The sequence below is a fragment of the Gymnoscopelus braueri genome (assembly GCF_963280865.1).
Source record: "Gymnoscopelus braueri genome assembly, chromosome: 4".
NCBI lineage: Eukaryota > Metazoa > Chordata > Actinopteri > Myctophiformes > Myctophidae > Gymnoscopelus > Gymnoscopelus braueri.
This window is the reverse complement of record NC_137605.1, coordinates 20,612,843-20,624,910: the sequence shown is the minus strand read 5'-3', so window position 1 is coordinate 20,624,910 and position 12,068 is coordinate 20,612,843. Positions and strand designations below refer to the sequence as shown.

General features: G+C 41.2%; 2 protein-coding genes across 3 annotated transcripts in view; one reads left to right on the top strand and one right to left on the bottom strand.

The window, feature by feature from the left end:
* Nucleotides 1–2,228: 2,228 nt before the first annotated feature.
* Nucleotides 2,229–12,068, bottom strand: part of plekhg6 (pleckstrin homology domain containing, family G (with RhoGef domain) member 6) — a 343,569-nt gene continuing 333,729 nt past the window's right edge. The window contains exon 16 of the transcript XR_013933096.1: nucleotides 2,229–2,277. The gene's annotated coding sequence lies outside the window, so the exon portion shown is untranslated. The remainder of the gene's footprint in view (nucleotides 2,278–12,068) is intronic.
* nkd2b (NKD inhibitor of WNT signaling pathway 2b) overlaps nucleotides 6,961–12,068 on the top strand; it is a 49,294-nt gene continuing 44,186 nt past the window's right edge. For both annotated transcript variants that reach the window (XM_080426086.1, XM_080426085.1), the window contains exons 1-3: nucleotides 6,961–7,228; nucleotides 7,480–7,506; nucleotides 7,907–7,998. In XM_080426086.1, coding sequence (XP_080282212.1) covers nucleotides 7,204–7,228; nucleotides 7,480–7,506; nucleotides 7,907–7,998 — 144 coding nt within the window. In that variant the 5' untranslated portion in view covers nucleotides 6,961–7,203. The remainder of the gene's footprint in view (nucleotides 7,229–7,479; nucleotides 7,507–7,906; nucleotides 7,999–12,068) is intronic.

Genomic DNA, 12,068 nt, shown 5'->3' with positions numbered 1-12,068 from the left:
CCCTAGTTTGGGCACTTTTCTCGAAAGGTTTAATGAGAAAAATAGTTAAAATAGCAGATCTACAAACTCACAACACATCAATGCTGTCATTCTCATGCTGAAGAGTCAGTGACAGCACTCAACCTCCTCACAGGGTCTACCATGGAGACGACCCGCTCGGTGGTGCACCTCGAAAATGTAGCCTTGGAGCAATGCTCCAAGGCTACATCAAGCCGTGTCCTCACTGTGCAACCATTATCATCATCAAGGATAAACATCTACCATGGTACCTACCATTTTTTCATGACAGAATCGACACTATCCATAACCAGCTGAACAACCCCCCCCCCCCAACCCCTGGACCTGAACTTGACCCCCCTTTACTCAATACCGACTCTTCATTTATGGACATCACCCCAGCTGCTCTCTCCTATAGTTGCAGGTATGAATAAGTCATCAACCTGCTCCCTGGACCCCCTTCCCACCACCCTCCTCAAGGACTGCCTCCCCACTCTCCCCGCTCATCACAAAAACTGTTAACTCCTCCCTTTCCTCTGAATATGTACCTCCTCCCCTAAAGCTTGGCTCCATCACACCTATCCTCAAAAAACCTGGTCTTGACCCTGAATCCCCCAACATTCGGGGGTTGTGGTTGTGGTTAACAATGGCACAAAGAACACACATAGAAATGACATTTCTAACAATGAGGTTAGGAGGGTATTAGACATTTAGGGGTTAGGGTTGTGTTTGTGGTTAAAAATGGCACAAAGAACACTGACATTTTGAACAAAGAATTCCTTTTTGACGTCCCCACAAGGATATACTGTAAAGACAAGTGTGTGTGTGTGTGTGTGTGTGTGTGTGTGTGTGTGTGTGTGTGTGCGTGTGCGTGTGCGTGTGCGTGTGCGCGTGTACGTGTGCGTGTGCGTGTGCGCGTGCGTGTGCGTGTGAGAAGAACAAATGATAAGTCACTTTGATTCACAAGTAAGACGCGCGAACGCTGGAAGCGAACGCAGCTCGAAAATATTGTGTATTTACGGACTTGTAATCCGTGTTATTTCACTGTGATGGGGAGAGAAGTGTGTGTGTGTGTGTGTGTGTGTGTGTGTGTGTGTGTGTGTGTGTGTGTGTGTGTGTGTGTGTGTGTGTGTGTGTGTGTGTGTGTGTGTGTGTGTGTGTGTGTGTGTGTGTGTGTGTGTGTGGTGTATTTAAATCAGAGCATTGTCTAAATTCCTGCACTCTGGCGCCCTCTACATAGGTAGTGCATGCACACAGACAGACACACAGACACACAGACAGACAGACAGACAGACAGACCCACAACCTGAGCAGGGTTACATAGTAAGCTCCACTTGGTCGGAGGCGCGGCTTCCGCGTTCGCAATCAAGGTTGTGTTCAACCTGAGAGGTTGTGTTGCAGATTCCCCTAAGGGTTATTGATGTTCTCCAGGCGTGCAGAGGGATGCTATTCTGTGATGTATGTCCAGGCTGCAGACACATTCTGCTTACGTTGCTATGGAATAAAGTCATCAAAGACTGTGGAATGTAAATATTTTATGTTTGTGGTGAATGCGATATGTGAGTGAGTGAGTAAGGTGTGACAGTTTTATTACTGCTTTCTCTGCATTCCTGTAGGCCACAATCAGTTTGTCGGTCTTGAGAGAGAGAGGTTGTTCATCACTGTATAAGTTTGTTGACCTCTCTCCTTTAGGCTGTCTCGTCATCAGTGATCAGGCATGTCACTGTGGCAGTGGTGGAAAGTAACTATAAGTACATCATGTACTCAGTACTGTACTTAAGTATACATTTGAGGATTTTTTTTACTTTACTGGAGTATTTTAAATTTTCAGTACTTTTGCTTCTACTCCACTACATCTCAGAGGCATATATTGTACTTTTTACTCCACCACAAACTTGAGATACTAGTTACTTTGTAGATCTTTATTATTATTACAAAACATGCATTAACTAATTCATCCTTATATACTTTGGCTATTTGAAAATAGCCGATTTACAAGCTCACAACGTGTCGCGAAGCCACGTGCTGTGAGCTTGTAGATCTGCTATTTTCAAATGATTTTTATACATTTTGAACACTTGTGAAATGGGACATTCTGCGTAATCAGTACTTTTACTTTTGGTACTTTAAGTATATTTTGATGCCGATACTTTTGTACTTTTACTCAAGTGAACATTTTGAATACAGGACTTTTACTTGTAACAGAGTATTTCTACATTGTGGTATTGTGGTATTGATACTTTTACTTAAGTACAAAATGTGAGTACTTCTTCCACTGCACTGTAGTGTCGTCTTCGACGCCGACATTCAACACCAAATTGGACCATGCAGTCATCATGGGTGTCCAGGTGCATTCATATTCCATCTTGCATACTTCTATAGTTATGACTCATATGTTCTGGTCGGTCACACAATTAATGAATTAACTTCACATGTTGTGTGATACTTAGAATCACAAGATGGGATCAATCACAACACATTGTATGTGGGAAGCAGCCTAATGTAATATATAATAAAAAATATGCTGTATTTTTTTATTCAAAAAAGACAAATAGGGGATAGAAAAGTAGAAAGTAGTTTTTAAACAAATCACTAGGATCAATAGTAGGCTAGAACATGTTATTGTTATTGTAGCGTATCAAGTTGAGTTGTGTGGTTTATGCCTAACCTGCCATGGGTTAAATTCCCATAAGTGGCTAATTATTTTGTGTTATGCTCAAACAGGTAATACAGAGAATCTTTGTTCATCTTGTTTAGATAAGGAAGTCTTGCTTCAACAAGCTTGTGAAGCCCAACTAATCACCTTGCATGGAGAAACAAGTACAAAAAGCATTCATTAATTTGTGATGGACATCTTCTTTAAAAGTCATGTTTGACAACTTCATTTTTAATCTCTAACTAATAGCCTACTGACACCATGGTGGAAACTATAGTACATTTACACAAGTACTGTATAAAATGGAGTACTTAATACTCCACTACATCAGAGGCAAGTATTGCACTTACTCCACTACAATTTGCTGAATTAGATTATTAATACAAAACATACATTAACGTTACTAATTGCAATTTATATATTATTAGAGTATATTATTATGTTCAATACTTTTGTACTTTTACTGCAGTAAAAATTTGAATGCAGGACTTTTAACCACAAGCTTTCGCAGAAAATAGCTGATCGACAAGCTCACAATGCCATGCACTGTAGCATTGTGAGCTATTTTCAGAAAGCTTTCCCCACAATAACAGAAAACAGAAAACACACTAGTATTGAGCCCTGGGGGACCCTGGTTACCCATATGCGGTTTAAGTGGTTAATGTCAAGACGTAGGCTACTTTTATAAAATGTTGGTATTATTGCACATTTATAAGGGATTCGTTCCTCCCATGATGAGTAGTATTTTGGAGATGAGGCCCAACAGGGGGCGCGGTTTTACAAAGACGCTCTCACGCTGTCATTGCGAACGCTTTCTTTTTATTAAGGCAACTCCGCACCAAACAGACTCGTCCAGACTATTGCAGACTACTCCAGACTGCAACAGACTGGTATTCGGTTGGCAAAAGTTACCATTTAAGTCTGTCAGCCGACTGGCCATTCATGTGCTAATTTGACTTTTAGCGTGCCAGCGTTGCCAGGTCTGCTTATTATAAGCGACTTTGGGCTTGTTTCCCTGCAAAGCCACTTAGGGATGTTCCCAGCGTTTTTTCTTCACTGACGTGCAGTGGTGTAAAGTAACTAGTACATTTACTCAAGTACTGTACTTAAGTACAATTTTGAGGTACTTTTACTTTACTGGAGTATTTCCAATTGTCTATACTTGTACTCCACAACAATTATTTGAAATGTTTAGTTACTAGTTACTTTGCAGATATAAATCATTATGAAACATACATTAACCACTTTAGCCCTATTTTGTACCTATAAGCTATTTGAAAATAGCAGATCTACAAGCTCACAACGTGTTGCGATGCACGCGTTCTGAGCTTGTAGATCTGCTATTTTCAAACATTTTTGTACTTTTACTTTTGGTACTTTAAGTACATTTTTATACCAATACTTTAGTACTTTTACTCAAGTAAATGTTGAATTCCGGACTTTTACTTGTAACAGACTCAGAGTACATCTATTGCATTCAAGCCTGGAATTTCGTCATTTTAGGGGCAAGGCCACTTGGCCTTTGGTGTTGTAATTTTTTGGAGGGCACAAAGGCCCTGCCCGGCCTTCCTGCCAGGGCAGGAAGGCCATCCAAAAAATAATAACGATTTTTAAGTCCAAAAATGATTTTTAAGTCCACGGAAATAATGCATTTAACTTGAAGGTTAAGGATGATTGTATTTTAATATATTATAAGAATAGTATAACTATCTGTGAAATATTACCCATTTATTTCACAAAATAATGTGTTGGCAAATGACCAATATTTAGTTATATAGGTCTCAATATGTCACATTTAGCCCTGGACTTCACTGACTGAAGTAGGGGTCACATTAATCACATTAGATTCACAGAATGTATTTTACCCACAAGTTATTTTCATTCAAATGAAATGTGAATGAACTTGCACTAATAATGACTTTAGTTGATTTTTCACTCTTTAAAATATAGTATTTCTTAATTATTAATAATTACTGCTTGTAGATTGGCTATTTTCACGATTTTAAATTGTTTTTAAATAATAATAAAAAAGGAACATACAAGATTTCCACCCGACAGCCATAATATATAGCCAATATATGGTTCTGTATCAGTATATGAGTCCGTTTTTGAAGATTTCATTCTAATTGGCTACTATGCCTGAATATGAATTTCATGAGCCTGGGTAGGTCACCCTGGCTTGGCGGAGATATGCCCTGTAGCACACTCCGCACAGCAGCAGCAGCAGCAGGTGAAAGCAATTCACTTAATTGCTCGTTCTCTCTCCCTCTTTCCGTCTCCTCAATCTCTCGCTCGCTCTTTCTCTCTCAATCTTTCACTCTCCCTTTTTTCTCTCCCTCTCTCTGCCGCTTTTTACCTCTCTCTCTCTCTCTCTCTCTCAATCTTTCACTCTCCCTTTTTTCTCTCCCTCTCTCTGCCGCTTTTTACCTCTCTCTCTCTCTCTCTCTCTCTCAATCTTTCACTCTCCCTTTTTTCTCTCCCTCTCTCTGCCGCTTTTTATCTCTCTCTCTCCCTCTCTCTGCCGCTTTTTCTCTCTCTCTCTCTCTCTCTCTCTCTCTCTCTCTCTCTCTCTCTCTCTCTCTCTCTCTCTCTCTCTCTCTCTCTCTTACACACCTGCTCCCAATCACCACAGCGCAAAAGTAGGGCAAATCAATCAATCTCTCTCTCTCTGGGAGCAACAACAAGAAACAGTGAATGTAGGTTTTCATAGACATGGTCGCTTGTTTCTCTCACATAATCTGGCAACACCGACAGCCCTCTGTTGTCACTGCCACTGCGCTACCAGTCGGCTAAAAAGCTGAACATGTTCGGTCGGCTCTGGGTCGGCCGAAAAGGTCCCGACGGACCCCCCGACGGACCCCTAACCGACTGGCCGACGCTTCCCGAAGCCAATTCGGCCCAAAATCGGGCCGACTCAGATTGGTCTGGAGAGGGCTCAGAGAGAGAGTCCAGATCCCATAACCTGGGTGGACGTTTGGTCGAGCTGTGATTGGCTAGTTGGTTCTCAGGGCAGCCAAACAATTTTCATCAAACCACTACCTCTTTAAAGATCTGTCATTCATAACAGACATCTTCTCTAAACAACCATGGTACCCCCTGTAGTTGCTGTTTGCATGGACTTTGATTGATTGATTGAATATTTTATTAACAGTTTGCAAAAAAAGCACAGAAGTAGGCCTACAGTTCCATACAAAAGGATGCTAAAGGGTAACCCAAGAAAGCACTACTATGGCATGTTTTCATTGGGGTCCTATTCAATTCATCGAAACGTTTAAAGACAAACAATAATATGCAAAAACATCATATAAACGACTAGACTAGACTCCATGTTCTTGCTGGGTTCCCTCGAAAAAAATGTTAAACGTATTCATTCATTAAATTAATTTATAATAGCGTTATTAACATGTTCTCTGATATGTTACAAGGATACTACTGTCAACGCAATGGTTGCCATGACGACATCTAATAAGCCAATCACATCGCGAGCGTCCCGATCGTCGTACCCTCGGGCTATGGGATGAACAGTGTGCGTACCGAGCAGTGTTGCCATGTCCGCTTATTATAAGCGACTCTGGGCTTGTTTTTCTGTAAAGTTACTTGTAAATATATTGGTAGTTGCGTGTTGCGGTTTTTTGGTTTATAAAGTGTAGTTGCTTATTTGGGCTTGCTTCCTAATGTTGTTTAAACCAGTGGTTCTAAAATATTTTCATGTCAAGGACAAGGACCCCCCAAATGAATATGTAATCATCCAAGGACCCCCTGTTCCCACATCTGAAAATATATTGTGCCAGCCAGGAGTGATCCCCATACAAGATTTGCGTTGTTAAATATTTCAAAAAATATTCTAAATGTTCCCCTTTTTTGTCAAGATTTCTTTGAAAATATCAGATCTACAAGCTCACAATGTGTCGGATCAGAACACAGTGTGTGGTTGTGAGCTTGTAGATCTTTTAGATAGTTTAAAAGTGCTCATGTTTTCAGTCTTGCAAAAAACTAATGAAAGCTTTTAAAACAATGATTTTAAGTTAGGAGTATTTGCAGTGTTCTGATTCCATGAGGGACCCCCCCCATACAAGATTTGAGTTATTAAAATATTTCAAAAATGTTCCAAAATCAAAATGACCTCTGTTTTTTTTTTCTCCAGGATGATTTCTTTCTTCTTTTGAAAATAGCAGATCTACAAGCTGCTTGTAGATAGGCTATTTTCAAAGACCTGGTTGCTGATTTCTCTCGCAAAACCTGGCACCGCTGGCAGTGAGCGTACAGAGAGCCGCTCGCAGAGATCAGTTGCATTGAAGTGTGCGGCTGGAAGAAGAAGCGTTGGTTCGCTGTTCTGCGTCTCCCCGTCGCTCAGCCCGTTGTTTTACCTGCATTTACCTTGTAAATGTGTAGAAATTTGTTATTCTAATGCCCGGCGGAATTGAACGCGTGCCTTTGGATGAACTCGGACGCTATTTGCTCTCACAGAACGGACACAATGTGACATTAATGTTGAGCCAGTGACTGTTCTGACGGCTTGTGCCGAAGTGCCTAGTATCGATCCAGTGAGAATGGGGAAACTTCAGTCTAAGCACGGTAAGAAAGAAGACACGGTGCTTTGGAACATTCAGAATAGCAATAATACTGAATGGGATAGGGGCCTTTTTTTATTTAACTTAATTAAATGTCATAATGTTTTTTATTTAACTTAATTAAATGTCATTGGTTTTTATATTTAAGTTCATTAAATGTCATTTTTTTAAAAATCTAAGTTAATTAAATGTGATCTTTTTTTTTTCCTTCCACCGTTTGTGTTTTCCATGATGTGTGCGTTCCTGTGCGTCCAGCGTGCAAGCGCAGAGAGAACCCTGAAGGTGAGTCAGTCAACCTATATGAGCAGTTTATTATACCAGTGGTTCTCAAAGTGGGGTCCGGGGACCCCCAGGGGTCCTTGGTGGGGTTCCAGGGGGTCCCCAGCTAAATGTGTTAATACAGCATCACAAACATTTTAACCACCTTTACCCATTCATATGTTGGCTATTCAAAAACAGCAGATCTACAAGCTCACAGCTGATATATATACAAAAAATATATAAAAAGTTTGGAAAATTTTCAGATGGAGGTCCGCGGCCAAATATACATCAATTTGGGGGTCCTCGACATGAAAAAGTTTGAGAACCACAGTATACGACAACCGATCCCTAATAACCACACCATAAATATGTGTAGTATTGAGCTATATGATACCCATCATTTTCCCCCCTAATGTTTTAGGAGACAGTTTTGTCGTGAACGCGTTCCTCCGGAGAGGGATGGAGGAATGCGAGAGGTACAGCTCATCGGATCATAAGCTGAAGAACATGCAGGTATCAATCTCTCACATCACATTTACCTGGCTTGGTCCTTTCTGACCTTCTTCCCGGATGGGGGTCGAACTAGGCCTAATGTTATAACAAAAATAAATAATGATAAATACATAGTAACGAAATAGTAATTACTGTAGCCTACCTCATAGCTGATGTTTGCTGAAAAGTCCTATACTGTAAAAGCACTTTAAGTTGACACTTTTTTTCACAGCACACATTCTTCAGAAGTGAAGCCTATGCAGCAATTAAGTTACTGTAGTTACATGAAACAAATTAATTATGGGCAATGTTACGTTGCACTGCCTGGAAATACAAATGACATACAGATTTTAATTGGAAATCAGATCATTAGGTTTGAATCAATTTGGTAAGAGGGACATTCTATGGTTCTGTTTCTAAATGGTCAAACCACCATGGGAACAGTTATTTCTGATGGTCCCCTGAGTTCTTGAAGTGCTTTCTGGTATAGGACTCGTGTGTTATGTAGGCTCTGTATCATACTATATGTGTTGTTTACACATGTAAGCAAGTGTTGCCTTACTTGCCTACCGACAGCTTTGTTGTGCATCATCTGTCAAAATGTGTACCAGCTGGGTGTTTTCCCTTAATAGGATGTGGAGTCTGTCAGGCACTTCAAAGTTGCCCGGAGGAAGCCGTGTCGTTGCCTCTATACCTGAAAGATGAGATGAGAGTTCTTCTTGACTAGACTTACTGAGAAAACTAGACTGTCTTCTTACCAAAGCAATGTGCAAAGACACGCCGCTCTCTCTGTGAAGTCGTGGGGATTCTTGTTGTAGAGTCTGTCATTTCTGGCATGGCAGAGCAGTGGTTATTCCCCTGCCTGTACGTTGGATAGGTTGTGACAGCTAGGAGCCGTGGTGAGGTTTGGCAAAGCAGAGCACTTGCATAGACGCACACTCAAACCACACTCACACATACAGTACGCACACACACACACGCACACATGCACACATGCACGCACGCACACACACACACACACACACACACACACACACACACACACACACACACACACACACACACACACACACACACACACACACACACACACACACACACACAGTGGTGTAAAGTAACTTAAGTACAATTTTGAGGTATTCTTTACTTTCTTCAGTATTTACAATTTTCAATACTTTCACTTCTATTCCACTACATCTCACAGACAGATTACCCACTTCAGCCCTATATACATTTGGGCCATTTCAAAATAGCCGATCTACAAGCTCACAATGCGTCGCGATGCTTTTAACAGAGTATTTCTATATTGCAGTATTGATACTTTTGCTTAAGTAACAAATGTGAGTACTTTTTCCACCAATGCACACACACACACACACACACACACACACACACACACACACACACACACACACACACACACACACACACACACACACACACACACACACACACACAGACACACACAGAGGCTATGTTACATGCAAAGGCGAGGCTGGACGGAAAGGTAGTCATTGCTCACACTGAGGGATATAAAGTTTGCTACTTGCGGCTGTTGGCAGCGTTACTGAGAGCCACGTCTGACTTTCAATGCGTCCTGTTCTGTCGCCGCTCCCAGCGGGCAGCCCCACTGTGGCATAACATTACATCACTTCAATTAACGCGTCATGTCGAGGGGTGCGAGGGCTCCGAGCACTCAGACAGAAATTATGAGCAGTTCACACCGAGGCGCTGACACCCTGTGAGGTGGGTGGCTCTAATGGCCGAGGAGTTATGGATTATATCAGCGTTATTATCCACCCACTTGTGGCAAATTAAAAGAGAACTTTCCTCTACTTCAGAGGAATTCTAGTTTGCCCAGGCCAGCCCCCACCCCCCATTGAAGGTAAACTGCTGAAAGCATAAGCTTGGAACTTATTAGTAGGTGTGTCCCACACTGACTGGTTCTATCAAAGTCCTGGCCTTGATTCATTTGCAGTCATTAGTTGGCCATAGTAGTAGCTAATTCACACTCAGACCAACATTGAATAAATATCAGGCTATAAGGATGGAGATTTCAGTCCGCCGATCAAACATTTTGTTCCCAAACAAATTATTTTGGTGAGCCCATTCCTCTAGTGCCACCTTTAGGCTAATTTGCACTCAATACAGTATATCTAAATTGCTGCACTCATTCATGCTGCCTGATTTTTGTGACAGCATGGCATTTCTAGCTCCACCCTTAGGCTAAATTTTACACTTTTACACAAGATATCTTAGAATCTAATGGGCAGACTGTCATGAAACCTGCTAAGCGTGCATTCATGCTCTGCTGAGGAGGAATCCTACTGATTTTGGTGACCCAATGGCCTTTCCTCTTAGACCAAAAAACACCTTTTAGTCATGGTATTGTATTTAATTACACACTCTAACCGTCGAAACCCACAGGACACGCAAGCACACGGATGCTGGACCACTTTGGTCCAGTTGGGTGCAGTTATTTAGCTGTTTGTTTTAGCTCTTGTTTTTCATGTAATGGAGCTATAGGCGCTACCAGTGGTCAGAACAGCTTCCAGGTGAATGGTTGGATCAATACAACTGATACATTTGGGACATTTGGGATTTTGTGGGTGAAGATATACTATTAATCAGTTATGTTTAGCATCTTCGATATTCCAATGTAAAGTGTCCAATGTTTGACAATGAACTGACTCATTATTTTGAATGCAGTTGATGTTGTATCTTGATCTGGGATGTTTTTTAACGGAACATACTCAATTAAACAATGGAACTAAAGAGGAAATACACAGCAACTCACTTACAGTACTCTGACTCACATGACAGCACTCTGTATGTCCTTGAAATACACCATCAATCACACGTTGAGCAAAGCTGTCTCTGAGCCTCTCTTTCATTCTGAGCTGCTGCTTCATCCTGGGATTCCGGGATTCCAGGAAACCTGGCTTTTCTCAGGAAGAATTTACCTTTGCTGTATGTTGACCAAAAGAAAAAAGACATTTCCACATTTAAAGCCACATATTGTCTCATATTTATTCCCTGGGATTAAATAGCATTTTTTCCCCATTTTGTTCTTTCTTTTTTTTTCTGGGGTATAATTATTAGATTACGGTTTTACAGTTATTTGGGGTTATTCAGTCTTTGATGAGTTTCAACATAAAAAAAGAACTAATCACCACAATTTAGCAGCTATAATATATGTATATGTGTATATATATATATATATATATATATACATATATAGTACATACATATAATGCATATAACACACATATAGTTTTGGCCCTGGTGCAGCTCGGTTGACCTATGGGGGCAGTTAAAATTGTTTATGATGATTTCATATTGAGAGGGAAAGGAAGATTGGCGGTCAAACATGTTGTTTAGCTCCCACTACCCCCCCATCCTCCATTGTCAACTGGAGGGGGAGTGGGATTCCTGAGCTGTCTGGCTGTGACTTCAAAGGGCTGAGCTGGAGTTATAAAAGAGCTCTGATATCAGTGGAGCCCTCTCCTCTCTCTCTCTCTCTATCCTGGGGGATGGGTGGCTGAGGGATGGTGGGGCTGCAGGAAGAGGGAACAGGCTAGGAATGCTGTCCACGCTCAACATCAGCCAGTATTAATCCACGGAAAAATGGCGATGGCTGTTTTACGTTGCCAGAAAGTGGGCAATCCGGTGGGTGGCCTTGTTTAGCATGCAGACTAAGTCAAACGCATTATGTGTTGCAGTTATGTTATGATCATATTCCATGCATTCAGCTTGTGTGTGAGTGAACAGGTTGGGGGTTCAGTGTGTTTCTCTATGGTTGTTTTACAAACAGCCCTATGTGGCATTATGTTTAGACGCCATGTTGGATATTTCATGATTTCATAATTATATATTATATTTTGTTATATTTTATTGATTTATTTAACTGAGGCTCTCATTCTAACTAACGGTCAGAGAGCTGGTAGTGGACCAGGGGTTTGTTAATGTGGGCCATATTTCGAATGCAGAATACATTAAACATTTAGCGGAATACTGATTTCGCTACATGTCAAAATCTGGAGATTGCAGCTGGCAGGTCGACCAGAAAGTGTAAGCCTATACCCCTGTCA